The sequence below is a fragment of the Alternaria rosae genome, assembly GCF_020736505.1.
Source record: "Alternaria rosae strain MPI-PUGE-AT-0040 chromosome Unknown BKA58scaffold_2, whole genome shotgun sequence".
NCBI classification, from domain to species: Eukaryota; Fungi; Ascomycota; class Dothideomycetes; order Pleosporales; family Pleosporaceae; genus Alternaria; species Alternaria rosae.
In genome coordinates this window covers 2,811,479-2,828,408 of record NW_025763571.1, presented here as the reverse complement: position 1 = coordinate 2,828,408, position 16,930 = coordinate 2,811,479, and the positions used below count along the sequence as shown (strand labels likewise).

The following is a 16,930-nucleotide window of genomic DNA, read 5'->3' as shown; positions in this document are numbered from 1 at the left end:
CAGCGGTCCGAGCGCGAAACTCACTCATGGCGCTTCGCCGCCAAGCTTCTCCTCCATTGCACCCGCGCCGCCACACGTTCGGGCGCATGCTCAATACGGCCTACTCTCACCCTTTGATCACAACTAACACTCGAGGGCGCGAAGTCTACTAACCTACTAAACGCAGCGAGTCCTTGTCGCGTCCGCATCTGTGTGTGCTGACACCAACATTACCAATGCTCTCAACATGACCTCAACGATTCTCCTCATCCGCCAATGTTAGTGCGTAGTTTCAGGCAATTGTAGAATCCACAGCCGCCGTTCTAACTCTTTGAGCTCACAGGTGGGTCAGAGCGGCGTCAATGCCAATCATCCCTAGCTTACACGATGTTGCGATATAGCTCCGTCGAGCCACTGCCTTCAGGTAGACATGCGGGTTGCGAACGGCTCAATACGAGGTAGATCTGGAAGCCAAGGAAATAGGGTAAGCAATACAGTATCGTGGGAGTATCAAAGCTGACGGCAACTGTACAGTCTTACCTTCATCCCGAGCGAAGACCAGGCTCTGCTCTGAGTCAACGGCGCGTTCTCTTTGTCATAATCGTACGCTCGTACCAGCCCAGACCCCTAACACGCCGCCCATGTTTTCCCCTTCATTCGAAGCGTCCCAGCTATGTCGACACAAAGGGACAACCTGAACCTCCACGTCAATCGTTCCGCATACGCCTTCTTCACGAGCTAGAACGCTGTGGGAGGTGTCTATTTCTTGGCTGCGGAGTATATATCCCTGGGAGGTTAAGAAGGAGATTAGTCGTGTGTCGGGCTTCTACATGACATTTCTAGTGGCAAGAGACGCGTCGCCAGACTTGCTAATAAGAGCAGCTGATAGCCGAAACGTGCTCATGCGAAATTTGCTCATTCGAAAACGCGCTCACGGCTGAAGGCGCTTGTTTGAGAAGGCGCTTATCTCGTGCAGCTTGGTGGCTGACCCGGCGGGATGCCTCATAGTAAGGGCTGGACGCGGCTGCGGACTCGTGGGAAGCATGTGTTGAAGGCCTGGTGCGTGGGATGAGATGGCGTCGGAACCAAGCCCACAGCGGCGGGTAATATGCCCTTAGACCGCTTGCAGTGGAGCGGGCCGTTGGACAGGGTCCGTGCTCGCGTATGGCTTCTTCATCCTCACCCTGGTTCGCGGGTCAGTCTGCACCCCCGCTTACTGACAGCATGGCGCCTCTGCGCCCGCCGCAAATACCCAGTACATGTACACATGTAAGGCCATGATGCGTCGCGGCTCGCTATCACGACCTCACCGGCCAACATGACACACGATTCAACATCATACCCATACCCGTATTCGCAGGCTGCGCAGCTAGATCCGCGCATCAGCCTTCCGCGACCGTCCATCGATCCCGGCCTAGCACCCTTGATCGACTCCGTCCTTCTACCGGAAGAGTTGGATGTAGCCTTCCTCCGCGGCTTCGATGTTGGTGGCAGTCCCGAACCAATTATCGCCGCGAACCCGCATCTGACGCATACGGAGCATGCCGTGCCCAGCTCGTCCGGCCATAGCATCGCCTTGTCAGTCTTCGCCCCGAAGACTTTGCCTAATGCATTACCAGTCTTGTATTACATACACGGTGGCGGCATGATCTCAGGTGATCGCTTCAGTGCTGTCGCTCAGCTAGTCGATCTCGTCCAAGACATACCATGCATCATCGCCTCGATCGAATACCGGCTCGCACCCGAGACGCCTGCACCAGGAGGCGCCGAGGACTGCTACGATGGGCTCGTCTGGCTCTCGACAAACGCCGCGCGCCTAGGCATCGATCCAGCCGAGATCGTCATCTGCGGGTCCTCAGGTGGTGCGCCCCTCGCTGCAGCTACCTGTCTCATGGCTCGTGACAAGGCAACTCCATCCGTGCAGATCAAAGCGCAAATGCTATTGTCGCCCATGCTCGACGACCGATGCGACAGCGTCTCAGACCACCAGTTCGAGTATGGTGTGCCCTGGAACGGCGCCACGAACCACGCGGCCTGGAACCACGCCCTTGCAGGTCAGCGTGGTACCAACACAGTCACCGCATATCAGGCCCCATCCCGCGCTACCGACCTGTCCGACTTACCTCAGACTTACATCGATGCGGCTGAATGCGAAGTCTTCCGCGATCCTGCAGTTATGTATGCTATGGGCATGTGGCGGTATGGTTCCTCGTGTGAGCTGCATGTCTGGCCCGGAGGAACGCACTTGTTTGATGCTGTTGAGAATCCGAAGGTGCCGGTTGTGGGGGCTGCGATTGCTGCGAAGAGGGCTTGGCTGAGGAGGGTTATGCTGCCGTTAGGGGATAATGGGAGCACAACATGAGGTGCTGTGCTTGCCGTGCTTTCGCGTTTGTGTTCAGGTCGAGATTGTTCGTGCCATTCCGTTAGGTTCGAAATATCGTTGTTAATATGCGCTTTCATGATGTCCGTTGCTTGCGATCCTGGCAGCTGGCCTTCGCTACTATCACCACCTCTCATTGTGCTCGACGGCTAATTCATCATGCCGCTCATTGCTGGCACGCCTCCGTGGCCATCAACATCCACACTCTTGTCTCTTCGACACTGTGTCCTTGAGAGCATCATCACTGTCGCGAGCCCAACGTTGAATGCACCGTAACTTACGGTCAGCGTATCCGCTGACGTTCCAATGTCTTTGTTGGGTCACGCAGCGACTTGGGGCTGAGTCTAACCCAGCTTACCGTCGGATATGTTGTCATTCACCAACCTAAATAAGCCACAGTGACGAGCGAAGGATCCTTGGCTGTTAATAAATTTGCTCATATAGCCAAGAATACAATGACTAGACTCAAAATATTCACAACCCTAGTGCAGCAGGTGGTAGGCTCGGTATCGCTCGGCTGTGCCGCGTGATTCGCTGCATCCGGTCCGGCAATCCAGGTCATTTGGGTAAGCTACTCGGGTCATCAGGTAAATATCACCTCATTGTACGAGGCCTTACGAGCTCCGTCGTTGAGGTGCTTCGCACAATGAACGCATCCTGTTTCGTTTACTACCACAGCAATCATTTGCAAGATGACGCGTAACATGCCAGACCAGAAAAATGATACGCAAAAAGTTCGCATGCTGCGACCACTAGGTACGCAAACTCCAATCCGTAGCCCATACCCTTCATACCAACTCACCACCCTACAGGCAAATCCGAACAGCTTTCTGCGGTGTCTCACGCCCTTGGCTTCTTCAAGAATGTTGGCATGTCTGCACACTACACCTTGTCAAATAGTACCGAATCACCTGATCTGAAACGTGTGATCTATGCAGCATTGACGGACGTCGTGGAGAAGCACTCTATCCTCTCTGCCATTCCCATAGATGAAGCGTCTCCAGAGGCTTACTTTGCGAGATTGGGGTCAATCAATCTTACAAAGTGCGTGTTCTGGAAAACACGGACAGGCTGTGCTACGCAAGGAGAAGGAGACCGCGAGCTCGACACGATTCTCGAAGAGCAGCATAACATTGACTTCAAATCCAGTTACGGTGGTCTACCCTTCTGGCGCCTCATCATTCTGCAAGACTGTAGGACTGGAAGCAGTTTCACTGCATCGTTCATCTTCCACCACAGTCTCGGCGACGGCGCAACAGGGTCAATCTTCCACACGTCTTTCCTTCAAGCCCTAAATATCGCCATCTCTCTGCCATGTTCCGTCGCCCACAGCAACACGTGCATAGCCGTCGACCCGAAAATTCAGCTTGTCGAACCTCTGGAACAGCTTCACCCTTTGCCCATCAATCCCAATCCCCGAGACCACCGAGCAGATGGAGGAGAAGAGTTGAAAGAGTGGTTTGGAAAACCTATCCACACAACCCTGAAATCTCATTACAAAACACTGTACTTCTCATCCGCAACCACCGCGAAGTTCACGAAGAGGTGTAAAGACAACGGCATAACAGTTACATCCGGTCTCACCGCCGTACTAGCAGGCGCTCTCTTCTCCGTTCTACCAGACACGGTGGAAGCGCTCACGGGTATTATACCAATCAACCTCCGCCCGTGGCTCGATCTACCTCCAAACTCAGCGGATGCCGCGATGGGAAGCTTTATTGACGCGATGAAAGTACAAATTCGACGGTCGCAGTACAAAGAAAGCGGCAACGATCAAGAAAGCACAATAAGCGGACTGCGGGCAGCACGTCACACCGCAAACGCACTCCAAAAGTATCTAACAGCAAACGCCTCACCAACCGGCGAACCATACACTTCCATCGCGCCGTTCAAACTCATTCCTGATATCGCCGCAGTGTTTACGTCCATGCTCGGTACGACCCGCGACGCTGCATTCGAGATATCAAATTTGGGTCGCTTTTTACCTTCACCCGCTGCCCATCTCAGCCCTAGTAACGAAACCGGTGCGCACTGGCGGATTGGTAGAATGGTGTTTAGTCGCAGTGCTGTTGCGTTTGGTGCGGCCGTTACGACGAGTGTTGTTACGGGAGTGAATGGGGGATTGAGTGTGGGGATCTGTTGGCAGGAGGGTGTTGTAGAGGGTCGTGTGATTGAGCAGGTTATGAAGAGGTGCAGGGAGGGGGTTGAGGGCTGTGGGTTTTGATTTAAGTAGGGGGTGCGGTGGTGGGGATGGATGGGTGCGAATGAATTGCTGGGTCATTGGGTGGGATGAGGCTGGCGTAGGCTGGTAATGCGCTCAACCTGGCTTGATTCATCGTGTAATTCATCTTGTTCAACGCTTCTCGCGCGCAAGGCTGCTATACTGCTCAACCGAAACTTTCATTATCGCAAAACGAACCTTTCGACTTGACTCCGGTGCGAGTCGACGTACGCATCTGACGCCGCTATATTGCTGTCTTCATCCCCGAATATGTGGCAGTCACCACTAACAAGCATCCAACATCCACCTCGAGACTGCCTAAGAACGCAAGGTGCAGTGGCACCTGCAACTATGCAGACCACATCGCCATCTTGTGCGGCCCCAGGTACGATTGCAAGCTCACCGTTCTGCATCAAGGCAATGCTACACTCTTGAAGAGCTTCGTATAAGATTGGCGAATGTTGCTGAATCGAGATTTTCCGTATGCTACCCTGATGACGCGTTAGAAGGCTGCTGTGGCCGGCAAGGGAATTACTCACAAAATGAACAGAGGAACCATCAAAGCGTGCTAAGTTCATGTCGAGATCTCCGCCATCCATGGAGGCCATTGCTGTGGATTGATCAATGCCAAGTATTTTCTATGTGTGCATAGATCTTACCATCGAAAATCTTCCCACTAAAGTGACCGGGTGTCTCGATGTCATCAATCTTGCTTTCCTCGTTCAGATGTTGCCTAAGATTGTTGAATTGGTTGTATATTTGACGCGTTTGCCTCTCCACGTCGTCCATATTAACGAATCGGAACACTTGACTAGACTCAACAATCTGCGCATATTGACATCCAACAACGTGCAGTGTAGGACTGGTGTGAGATTCGTTGTACGAGTACGATAGCAGGGCGCGCTCTTGATTCTCAATATTAGTGGGCGAGAACACATCGTCTGGCTCTTCATTTCCGAAAGTTTCGTAATAGAAAGCGTTAAATTGAAGAGGGAGCGTCTGAGACCAGTCCGGTATCCAAGAAGCCATATCCCATCCATGTGGGTGGCGAGTGGCGGCGAGTAGGCGAAGACCTAACACTGGCAGAAGGAACTTCGCAACTCGTTTGAAGCACTCTTCAACACTTTGCGCATAATCGATCAAATGATCCATTTCCGCTTGCCTAGAACCAAGCAGAGATTTCAAGGCGAATACCCTGTCTCTAGGGTCAGTAGCCAGACACTTTCGACTCATGTATAGCCGATTCCACAATTCAAATTGTGGTGTGTCGTACTCGTTCAGATTTTCCGACATGAATCTCATGGGAGCAGGCCCAGGGGTACGTGTAACACGAGTGTTAGAGTGGCCAAAGTATAGGCTTTCTAAGGCATCGAGCTGTATGACGGCAGAACCATACATTATACATACATTGAGTTTCTCATGTATTTCCTGGAGGACCCAAGTTCTTTCAAACCATGGATCTTCAAGTAAAGTCTCGAGTTGCCGGACGATGGCTTCACTGGGCGAGACTCGATCATAAACTGCCCCCATAGTGTCAATAATCTCGTCCACTTCCGCTAATTCGTCCAGTAAAAGGCGACATTCTGGAACCACATCGTTAAGCATAATTATGACACCCGATGCACCGTCGTAAACTTCTTTCATCATGCGGACTTGATGGCCTCGCTCCAAAAGATCCTCCTGGTTGATACAAACAGCATCGATCCAGACTTTGCGACATTTTCTCAGAAGCCGCAAGCGACGTAGCGCAGCATGGCAATTCCTCCCAACAGATAGACTCTCTTTGGCATCATTGCAGCGAATCGTATGCGTTGGGCCACTACTCCCCCAGGTATAGGACACTGCTTCGTAACAAAGGAATCCATTGGCGAGGTCCTCGTGACATATGGTACATTCGATTGGGTCTGATTCATTTGGACTTGGATGCAGTACAAGGATACGAATCGAGTTGCTGTGTTGCAGCGGTCGGTATTGGTAAGACGACGTTTGCATGGCGAAAGGATACGTGGGGATATCGTGGAGAAACTAAGCTTTTGTACTCGAAGATGTTTAGGCAGCAACTTCGAGGCGCATGGCAGCTGACTGCATCAAGCAAGTGGGGGCAGTGCCGTGGCGCAGATAACACCACAGCCGCGTGCAGAAGCGAACCTGGTCAAGCTACACCTTGCTACCTGGCTTTGATTGGGTCGCTGTCCAGCTACTCATATCTCAACACCCCTACCGATGCATTGACCTGGTGGGCGCGGCAGGGCGAGTCAAATGATGCAGGCCTTCAGCACCTCGCCATACAACACTAAAGGCTTAATTTGTCCTGAAAGGTCACAGTAGAAGAGGTATTTGCTACTGGCGATGTCGTTCGAATTGTCGCAAGGGTAGCCTGGGTCGTCGGAGAGAATGTATTGAAGAAGAGGATCGAGGCGATGAACATCAACCTCACCTGTCGGCACTACAAGAACGGAGCAACGCTCTAGTCCTTGATGAATCGGTCCCCGAAGCACGAAAACCGGTTCATCAAACATTTGAGGGTTGCTCCATCCCGACCCTAAGTATAAGTAGCTTCAACGTTGCATCCTTCCATCCATCACATCGCCATCGAAGCCCTACAACCTCCTACAAATATCCTCAATGATCTCGTCCGTTTTCGCCTTACCCCCCATGTCAGGGCTAAGTAGCTTAGCCTCCTCAAGATTCGCATCAACAGCCTTGTAGATCTTGGCCGCCGCCTCCTCTTCGCCAATGAATTCAAGCATCAAAGCTGTTGATCGAATGGTCGCGATGGGGTTCGCAATGCCCTGGCCCTCGATGTCGGGCGCAGACCCATGGCATGGCTCACCAATCACGAAGTCCTTGCCGACATTGGCAGAAGGAACCAGACCGAGGGAGCCGACGAGTGCTGCGGCGCCATCGGATAGGATGTCGCCGTAAAGGTTGGGCGCGACAATGACGTCGTAATCCTGTGGTTGGCGGAAGAGCTTGTACACCATGGAGTCTACGATCTGCTCCTCCACATTGACCATCTGGTACTTCCTGTTTTGGAGTGCTCGGCGGGCGGTTTCGCGGAAGAGGCCGTCAGTTTGGGATAGCACGTTGGATTTGTGTGTAATTGTGACCAAGGGGGAGGAGTGGATGGATGTGGCGCCGGCGTCGCGAACGCGTTGCCGGCGGAGGGCGATGTCACCCGCCATTTCGGAGATGTTGAACGATGCCGTTTCTGAGATACGCTTGATTGCTTCGGCAATTTTGCTTCCATCAGGCGCCGTATACGTCTTCTCCTCCTTGACATAAAGATCCTCGGTGTTCTCTCGTACAATCACCAAATCCACATCCCTCAAGCCTCCCTTGACGCTCTTAACCGGCCTTACGTTGGCGTAAAGCTTCATCTTCTTGCGGAGGGCGACAATGGGGCTGGAGTAGCCTTTTGTTTGCACGGTAGGCGAGCTGACGGCTCCGAAGAGAGCGCCATCGCAGTCAGACTTGAGGGCCTCGACGGTTGCGTCGGGGAGGGCGGCGCCGGTCTTTTGGAAGGTTTCCCAGCCGGCTTCGTGGTGCGAGAAGGAGAACTTGAGGCCGAAGGAGGAGGGCAGCGCTTCGAGGATGCGGCGACCCGCGGGGATTACTTCGCGGCCGATGCCGTCGCCGGGGATGAGGCCTGGGTCGTGTTAGTCGGGTGGGTTTATGGTGGTAGCGGATATCCAATGTGCAATATCCGTGCAATTGGGCGTCTTACCTATCCTCAAAGTGCGTGCGGCCATTTTGGAGATGTGATGCGGGAGTGACAGGTTCGCGATGGAATTTTTGGTGTTGCTGCAGCTCCCGCCGAAGTTCGGAGGTCCGAGCTTCATCTGCCGCGTCCCCGTTATGTCCCCGCGGGGGATAGCGGAGATGGCCATTCATGGAAATAATCATCCAAGTTACATTGACTGCTGTACTTGCAGCTCATATCGAGCGCACTCCCATACTATCACTAACGATAGTTCTATCCCATTCCATTCCATCCTACATTACTCATACCCTCCCAAACGCCATGCTGATGCCCCCAACCCAATCCCCCCATCATACTCCGAATACCAACCCTTTCCCCCCTAATCCAGATCCTCATTCTTTTCCTCTTTCTCCTTCCCATGAACCTCCTCAAACTTCTCCTTCGGGTCCTCAGCACCCTCTTTCTTCGCTTGCTCAGTAGGCAGCAGCTCAATCACCACAACAAAGAGCTCCTGGTTGGTTTCCCGGTTCTTAAGCACATATCTAAGTGTGTGCGGTCTGATTAGTGAATGCATCAAGTCAGCTCCATATCCCACGGTCCAATGAAATGCGTAAGTAGCGGTAGTAGTAATGGCGGTGATAACACCAGCGGGACAGGAGCAAAAGGAGAGACAAGTGACTTACCGTAATGGCTGTCCGTCCCAGTGTCCGATCATGCTTATCACGGGTAAACCATACCCGATCTTGAGCGCAAACTCATTGAAATCGAGATACGGGTTGAAGAAATCGCACTTGTATTCGCGACCAGCTTCGAAGACGAAGTCCTTCCGGTTCTGCTCTGTGAGGAAGAACTTTTGTCGCGCGCTGGCTTTATCGGGTACGTGTTTGCTCTTCCTGACATCCACGCCATCGCCATCGGCGCCCTCTTCGTAGACAACAGCTTCGCCGTCCGAGCCAGGCACTTCCACATCTCCTTCTGTTTGCGCCTCGCCTTCCAAGTCGCCTCTAGCCGGCTTGTCCGCGTCCTTCTTGCCACCAATACGCAGGACGTTTATGGAGGAGAGAAGCGCGCCGTAGAGGTATGGCTCGTCTGCGTATACATCGCCGTCTAGTCCCGGGTCGATCCACCACTTAACTATACCGAACGCCTTGTCGAAGAGAGGCGGTAATCGGTCGCGGATGGGGTGGTCGAAGTCGTTGCCGAAGACGAGCTTGTCGCCGGCTATGTCTTGTTTGGGTGTGAAGGAGAAGGATATCGAGTAGCGATCGTACGGGTGTTGTGGTGTTGAGAAGTAGGGTGATGTCTTTGGAGATCCTTCTGGTAGGCCTTGGCTTCGTTAGTGATGGTGAGCGTTGGAGGGGCAGCATGACGGAGGGGCCGGAGTGGGATGCGTACCGCGGTAGTCTTTGATGCGCATGTGCACTCTCGCGTCGATCAGGTCGGACGATATGTCGAGTGGCTTCTCGCTGTTGACCAGGACATCTTCGTGTTTTGACGTGTCGTAGGTTGCGCCCGCCGTTACGTGCAGTATGTATTGCTCGTGCGTCGCCATGTTCGCTTCGGAACGCTCTGAGAAGTGGGTGGACTTGGGTTGAAGAAACGATTCGAGGAAAGGGCGGGGTTCCTATGGAAGTGAGTAACAGCTCAAGTACTGCGCGGGGTCGTCGTAATGTTCATCAGTGTTGATCACACGCGCTGTTGGGCTGCCCCAAAATTTGGTGATGGGCGATGACGTTCCGAAGCAGGGATTGTGACGCTAGCCCTCAACTAGCAAAGCGCGATCTGCCATGCGTCGGCGGCTGTCACCCTGCGCGTGGCACAAGTGCCTTGTCAACGAAGCAGAGCCAGCGCCTATGGATGAATACCTAGTGACATTCAGATTCAGAATGAGCAGCGCCCTGTTCGAAGTGGAGAAGCGGAACCAGCTAATGTACTCCATTCTTGCTAACTCCATTACCCCTACCTATCAACTCCCATACTCCCGCCCCGACACCAAACACTCCCCCTCAAACCCTCGTAAATGCATCAACATCCACCCTCTGATAAAAGCTCACATGCCCAAACGTCTCCCAATACTGCGCCAGGCGATCATGACTGATCAGTATAAGCTGGCTTGTCATATAGTTATCTGTTTCTTTAGTTAGCCTCAGTCCTCTCTACATCGTCACTAGTAGTAGTGAACATACCATCTCTGAACCCCGTCGCAGCAATATGCCCCACACTCCTCACAATGCGCGCTCCCTTGAAAATCTCCTCCTTCGCAACGCGAATCAAGCCATTAGGTCCAATGTCCGGTGCAATAAACGTGTACTCCCCCCTGGGAATATTCGGGTCGCCGGTTAGTTTAACGGCTTCGATACGGCCGCGGTACACCGTCTCGTCTTCCTCCGCCTTACCCATGTTTGATGTCTCCACCGATCCGGAAATATACTTGTGATACGCTTCCTGCAGCGTAGCAACGCTATCTTCGAGATCGTCTGCTGTCTCCATCTCCGCCTCATCATCCTCATCCCCGTTCTCAGAAGAAGATGCAGCGTCGGTAGGCGCCGTAGTCCAACTCCCCTCACTACTTACACTTTCTTCCCTCTCTCTCGCCCTTATAGCCCATTGAGCACGCTCCGGCAGCGGCTTCGCATCATCCTCATCCGGCTGCATAATCGCCAAAAACTCACAGCCGTGGCCTGCGTAGTCACCGCACCAGATACCCTGCCATGGTTTCTGGGGCGTGGGCGTGTAACTTTCCTCGGGCAGGGTCGCCCAAGTCGTCACGTCCTCGCCGATGCGCATGCCCATGCCAAGGACGCGTGTTGAGAACTCCATCCACCGCCGGATCCGGAATGTGGATTCGGAGAGTTGGTCGAGGATTGCGGGTTTTTGGCCGGGCTGGCGGAAACCGGACGGGGAGTGGTCGTTTCGCGTGCGGTCTGCGCTGGGGAGGGTGAGGGGTGGCCAGACGGGTGTGGCATCTGTTGTTATGGCTTGGGGCCATGGGCGGGTCAGCATCAGTTGGGAGAAGAGGGAGGCGGCTTGTTGTTGGCGGTCGCGGTAGAGGCCCATGCGGACTTCCTTTTGGAGGCGATATCCTATGTTTCCGATGGCTTCTTCGTAGGCATCTCGGTTTAGACGGACGATGGGCGCATTGAGATCGAGGCGCACGTTGGGGCTGAAGGTGTGGATTATGGCTTCGGGATGTTGGTCCCATGATAGAGCTACTGGCGATCGTCGTTCGGCAACGAGGGCATAGGCTTCTATGGCATCGAGTCTGTGGTCGTAGCGCGCGATGAGGAGTTTGCCCGTGTGTGCTGTGTCGGCGAACCAGATCTTGCGGCGCGCGATGAACCAGTATGGGTGGTGTTCCTGGAATAGTTCCCGCCATGTGAGACGCGCTGGTTTCGTGACGTTGGGCACCTCTGCTTCTACAAAGGCCTGCCAGAGCGTGTCTTGGAATGTGTGGGTACGCAAGACTTTGCTAACCATGCCCACGGTGAGGAGGTCTGATAATGAGAGGTAGCTGAGTACATGATGGAGTAGTTCCGAAGGGAGGTTGAGCAGCGGCGGGATGGGTGTTTGTGGTGTAGGGCTTTCTGTTTCGCGAATTCGTAGCTCCATGATGTTGATTGATGGTGTTGAGCTCCTTGAAGTTGTATGCAGCCTCTGGTTTGGGAATCGATCGGCCGTTGAAGTACCTCAGCTGGGGTGGCGAAAAGCTTATGTAGCAAATGGTTCCGTCACGAGTACCTCTTGTATGCAACCCGCACCGAAAAGAGGAGTGATGCGAATCCACCAAGGCTTAATATGGCGCCTCAATCGTCGGTCCTGCAGGGAAAGGGCTGCTCCACTCTCCCACCCGATCCTACTGTCTCGGCAACGTTCCGTGGTGACACCTTCCCACCTTCGCCTAGTCGCAATAAGTCCGGGGTAGATTGGCGTGATTAAGCAGCGAATACGAGAAGCTATGTAAGATCAAAGTACTACTCGCGTATCTTGGATGCGCTTTGTACCTGCTCTTTTAGGTGCTTGATGTTGCTTCGAGATGATGACGATGTTGCGATATCGGATGATGTGTTGCAAGGGTGAGGCGGCTCGGGAATGTCTTCGGGTACGACGGCAAAAGGGTGAGGAGGTCGATGCAGAGGTTTGCTGCAGACTGGCAGATGTGAAAGAAGTGGTCGAATTGGAGTGGGTAGGTACATGTCGTCGCCACGGATGTGTGATAGGTGCGTATCGGTCACGATATCGCAGTACGTCACCGTCCGTCCGTGCGCTGCCGCGCAGTTGGCTTTTGTGGGGTACCTCGAACTTGACTTCTGCCACCACGTTCTGATGCATACCACGCATTATTAGAGCACGCACGTCGCGACATCATGTAGCCAGGAGGTATTCAGTGATAATGGGTTGAGTATCTGCGCTGACATAAAGTGACTTCACAACTACATATCATCGTGCGCCCAGTGGTGTGAGGCAGTAAATCACGACTAAGGCATACATTATCGTCAGCAAACATCATTCATTCAGGAAAATCTCAAGCCAGGCGACGACATCACCATCTACCTACTTCTCCAATCGGCCCCCAAAAAAACCCCGCTGCCTACAAGTCCTTGAACTTGCTCTTCCACGCCGCCTGCCCCTTCTGCGGCGCCTTTTTCACCACACCCACCGGCCTACCCCCCATCTCCTTCTCCAACCTCTTCTGCTCAAAAGCTGCCTTCCTCTTCCTCTCCCTCTCCTCCTTCTTCTCTGCCAAACCCGAGATATTCCTCTTCATGGCCGAAGCCCGATCAGCCTTGCGGAGTAAAGTCTCTTCGGCGGCCTTGTTCTTGCTCAATTCCTCAAGCAGGAATTGGCGGCGGCGGCGGACCTCGATAAGTCTCTCTTGGATGCCCTCGACGGACTCGTGGTGGGCGGTCTTGGCGGCGGCGGCGACAACGCTGGTGGTGGCTGCGTCGCTGGCCAGACGACGACTCCTGACCTCGTCGAGGAGACGTTCGTCGGCGGCCTCCTTGGCACCGGCACCGTACATACGAACGGGGGGCGATGCATACATTCTGGCGATTTGTCTTGGTCGCGAATGTGGTAAGGGTGTATGTGTGTGATGGTGAGGATGTTGCGGTATTGTATGACTTGTGTTGGATTCTAGTCTTGGATGGGTTTGGTAGTGTTGTAGTGGTATAGTAGACGTAAGAAGAGTCTTTGAATTTGTGTGTGTGAGATGGTTGGAGAAAGCTGGAGAAAAGTTGGAGACGAAAGGGCTGTCTTATATGTGGGACTGAGACGACGTCTATTCTGCAGCACTTACAATAGCATAGCTACCAAAAGTGAAGGTGAACTTACAAATTTTCGCCGACAGCTAGGTTCTATAGGGCACAATAGCAGGCAAGCCATGGGAAAAGATGACTCTGGGCGAGGTGAAATGGCGTGTAAGCCAATGACACTTCGTCGAAATCATTCGGAGTGAGCGCGACTTTGGTTGTCGACTTGCTACTAGCTGCGAATCCCAAATATCGACCGCCCTACCAAGATGTGCTACCGCAAGAGGCTTCGGGTACCTTGGTTGCTATTTTCTACCCAAAGTCGATCTAATCGCTCACACATGCGCGCTGCGAACCTTGGGAACGACCAGATCAAGCATCACGTGCTGAGGCAAGAACCCTGGTTGAAGCATTCGCGTAACTACTGCATTTGCGCAACCTCTCGTTCTATGCTAGTAATATGCGCCCGCAACAACCAAGCGAAAGGCTTGCGACGATTCGGGCGTGATAGCAACGTCATGATCCGAACATGGCCGCACTCACGGCACACCTCCATGCGCTCGCCTCTGATTCGCCTCCGTTTCCTCCTGCTGGACCCTGAGGTTTCTCAGCCAGTCCTGCGGATCCGACGGAGTCATTATATCCAACCCAGAATTCGATTTTTGCTCTAAAGTGAAATTCGTCGTAGGCCGTTGCATCCACTCAGGTATCGGACCACTAGTCACAAACTGTCCAACATCTTCTATAAACCAAGCTTCCGGGTAACTTAAGTCTTCTAATGAATCTTCTTCCTCTGTCTCGGCTTGCGGCGCTGTGTCTTCTCTCGGTTGTGTTGGTGAGGGATTTTCAGCAAAAGCCCATTGCGTCATGCCGATGAGATCCATCCTACCGAAGTCAGGTGGTAATTCAAGCATGATCTCCGGGCGCCATTCGTTGCTATTCAGGTTGGTGTCGAAGAGATATTTGTCGACGTTGCCGAAATCGATGGGGAAGCTGTGAGTGGGAAGGATGGGGGTGGAGGAGAAGAGGAAGTCTAGTTCATGGCCTTCGATGGCATTCATCTCAGCGTTAGTCGTATCTCCATCAGCGTTTCCAAAATCAGCATGGAGAGCAACCTTTGAAGCGATCCGCGCAGCTTCCTCAGCCTCCTTCCGCAAGGTTTCTTCAGCTTCAGCTTCCAACTGCAGCGCCGTCGTCAGCCTGCGCAAACATCCACTCATATCCCTATTCACATCAACCCTAGTGATCTTCAGTCCGCCAAGCGCGATAGGCTCAAAGTCTTTGATAAGCTTTTGGAGCATGCGTGCTGCTGCTGTTCGGTAGTCTACGGCAGACCTTTGTGAGACAGGCGATGCAGCTACAAGCGTGACTGAAGACCTATCTGGTGAGAGGGTCTGCGCAGGGGAAGACATGTGTGATGTGAGAGTGGATGCCGAAGTGTGATGTGGCTTTGCACTAGGGCTTGTAGTCACCCGGGTTGGTGCTGGACGTGTTTTGATCACATAATTTGTCACTGCGCCTGATGGTGGCAGCTGGATGGCGGCTTGCTGCTTTTTCAGGTTTCTAGGCTGCGGCGGAGCTTGCTGTTGCTGTTGGCGCTCCTGTCGCTGTCGATCCATGGAGTGAAGCGTGGTCTGGCTGTAAATAGGATAGTGCGATCGTCCAGAAGTGACTGGTGACAGTGTCTGGCCCGGTAGTGGCGTAACTTGCGGCACGTGACGAGCGACTACAGGCGCTGTTGCAGATGCAATCACTGCATCTTCCTGCGACCTGTATTGAGAATAGGCGCAGGCTGGAGCCCGCTGTCGAGGCGACATGCCCAGTTGCGGTCCAGCATAACCAACCGTGGGGCCGCCAAATCCATGCTTTGTTACTGAAGCTGGACTTGTGGATACGGCCGAGGGAGTGAAACTTTGAGTTCGGGTTTTGGTGAAGACATGTTGCGGTTGAGGTTGCACCGGAGATACTGACTGGACTCGCGATGTAGCTATACTACTGGGGTTGACTGACTGATGGAGTGGCTGCTGCTTCGGGAACTGATGCTGGAACTGCCGCGACGCTGGGTGTGCGTGGGTAGCCTGTTGCAATGGGAACATCTGCTGAGCCGGTAATACTGCTGCAACGAATGGCTGTGATCTATGTTGCTGTGGAACACCATGACGAGAAGCCTTAACACTCGTCCTCCTCGTAAGCGTCCTTGCAACTCCTTGCCCTGCTTTCGTTCCCCATTGCACAGCAGCCAACACCTTATCCCACCTCGCCGCCTCTGTCGAATACTCCGCTTTATTCTTCTTATTCCAATCCCGCCAAGTCTTATGCGCAACATAAAGATTCCCCTTTAACACCATATCCTCTACCTTGCTCTTGAATACTCGAACCTGCTTAGCGATAGCATGTTTCTTATTAACCGCAGTAACACCTTCCCGGCAACACTTATGGTGGCTTCCCTCGGAGTGCATGCACTTGTACATTCCATTCGGCCTCTTCACACTATTCTCGAGAGAGTCCTCAGTCGGCCACTCCGGTACTTCCAATTTGTCCAGTGCATGCGTACGTTGATCAGGTTTTAGGTCGCCCCATTGCTGGCGGATGTGGATGATCTCGGCTGCAGAATCCATTGCCGTCGTTTGCGTAATGGTTATGGGAGCAGGCGGCGATGCTGTTGCCTGTGACTTGCGTCTCACATCGCGACGTCCGTTCGTTTCCCAAGCGTGAAGCTTCTCGTACCAGCGAGCGCTGGATTGCATTTGCTGCATTTTACACCAAGCTTCGATCGCCTGCTTGTTGTGGTTGTAACACTGCTCTTGCTCCGTCGTTATAGAGTCGTTACGCGCTCGCTTTGCTTGCGCTTCCTGCTCTTCATCTTCTGATCTTAGACGCTTCTGCGCTGTATGCATAGGCTGTTGGGCAGGGTCTGCGACGGCTATGCTAGGCGTATACGGGCTCGATCTGGCTGGTGTGCTTGACAAGGACATCGTATCAAGCGGCGACGTTGCGCTACCCGCCGGCGTTCTTGCGATCGGTGAAGGCGTCGTATACCCCTGGATTGCCTGTGAGTGCATCATCTCAGCGCGTTGCTGCAAATTTAGGAGTTGGGCCTATACATGTTAGTCCCCCGGCCAGTAAAGTATTCAATGTGGGCAAACTATTGCGTCCATTGTGAGTTGCGAATAGTCTTTGGTAGAAGTCGCGCAGAGGTTGAGAGAGCGGTGCGTTTCTCAACGCTTGTCGTATTGCTTATGATTGAGGCTGGCCCGTAGCGAAGAGTAGTGGGCCTTTTGGAGAAGCATTGTTCCTGCTCAATAGGGATTAATTGAAGAGTGAATGGTTATATGCATTCACTAATGACGTAGTGCTTCGTGAAAGTCAGACCTGTGGTTGAGGATGCGAGGAACCCT

General features: G+C 53.3%; 8 protein-coding genes across 8 annotated transcripts; 2 read left to right on the top strand and 6 right to left on the bottom strand.

Annotated features, from left to right (window-relative positions):
* Positions 1-1,297: 1,297 nt before the first annotated feature.
* Positions 1,298-2,341, top strand: BKA58DRAFT_308502 (lipase; the record flags this gene model as incomplete). Its single annotated transcript, XM_046167207.1, has 1 exon — positions 1,298-2,341. One exon carries the CDS (start codon positions 1,298-1,300, stop codon positions 2,339-2,341), a length of 1,044 nt encoding a protein of 347 aa, XP_046029352.1.
* A 597-nt stretch (positions 2,342-2,938) lies between these two features.
* On the top strand, positions 2,939-4,583 carry BKA58DRAFT_427212 (uncharacterized protein; the record flags this gene model as incomplete). Its single annotated transcript, XM_046172978.1, has 2 exons — positions 2,939-3,115; positions 3,172-4,583. The coding sequence occupies exons 1-2, from the start codon at positions 3,052-3,054 to the stop codon at positions 4,581-4,583; spliced, it is 1,476 nt and encodes a 491-aa protein (XP_046029351.1). The 5' UTR covers positions 2,939-3,051.
* Positions 4,584-4,644: 61 nt separating this feature from the next.
* Positions 4,645-6,876, bottom strand: BKA58DRAFT_97014 (heterokaryon incompatibility protein-domain-containing protein). Its single transcript, XM_046176307.1, has 3 exons — positions 5,240-6,876; positions 5,120-5,190; positions 4,645-5,071 (listed from the first exon to the last, which is right to left on the bottom strand). Exons 1-3 carry the CDS (start codon positions 6,570-6,572, stop codon positions 4,763-4,765), a joined length of 1,713 nt encoding a protein of 570 aa, XP_046029350.1. The 5' UTR covers positions 6,573-6,876; the 3' UTR covers positions 4,645-4,762.
* Positions 6,877-7,180: 304 nt separating this feature from the next.
* BKA58DRAFT_436216 (uncharacterized protein) lies at positions 7,181-8,332 on the bottom strand (the record flags this gene model as incomplete). Its single annotated transcript, XM_046173398.1, has 2 exons — positions 7,181-8,229; positions 8,308-8,332. 2 exons carry the CDS (start codon positions 8,330-8,332, stop codon positions 7,181-7,183), a joined length of 1,074 nt encoding a protein of 357 aa, XP_046029349.1.
* Positions 8,333-8,345: 13 nt separating this feature from the next.
* BKA58DRAFT_377388 (uncharacterized protein) lies at positions 8,346-10,143 on the bottom strand. The gene is made up of 3 exons (XM_046169614.1): positions 9,679-10,143; positions 8,967-9,609; positions 8,346-8,825 (listed from the first exon to the last, which is right to left on the bottom strand). The coding sequence occupies exons 1-3, from the start codon at positions 9,833-9,835 to the stop codon at positions 8,663-8,665; spliced, it is 963 nt and encodes a 320-aa protein (XP_046029348.1). The 5' UTR covers positions 9,836-10,143; the 3' UTR covers positions 8,346-8,662.
* BKA58DRAFT_97011 (F-box domain-containing protein) lies at positions 9,992-12,104 on the bottom strand. Its single transcript, XM_046176306.1, has 2 exons — positions 10,470-12,104; positions 9,992-10,411 (listed from the first exon to the last, which is right to left on the bottom strand). Exons 1-2 carry the CDS (start codon positions 11,890-11,892, stop codon positions 10,290-10,292), a joined length of 1,545 nt encoding a protein of 514 aa, XP_046029347.1. The 5' UTR covers positions 11,893-12,104; the 3' UTR covers positions 9,992-10,289.
* Positions 12,105-12,606: 502 nt separating this feature from the next.
* On the bottom strand, positions 12,607-13,761 carry BKA58DRAFT_377383 (uncharacterized protein). The gene has a single exon (XM_046169613.1). The coding sequence runs from the start codon at positions 13,325-13,327 to the stop codon at positions 12,872-12,874; it is 456 nt and encodes a 151-aa protein (XP_046029346.1). The 5' UTR covers positions 13,328-13,761; the 3' UTR covers positions 12,607-12,871.
* A 310-nt stretch (positions 13,762-14,071) lies between these two features.
* BKA58DRAFT_436213 (uncharacterized protein) lies at positions 14,072-16,507 on the bottom strand (the record flags this gene model as incomplete). The annotated part of the gene is made up of 1 exon (XM_046173397.1): positions 14,072-16,507. The coding sequence occupies one exon, from the start codon at positions 16,505-16,507 to the stop codon at positions 14,072-14,074; it is 2,436 nt and encodes an 811-aa protein (XP_046029345.1).
* Positions 16,508-16,930: the final 423 nt, after the last annotated feature.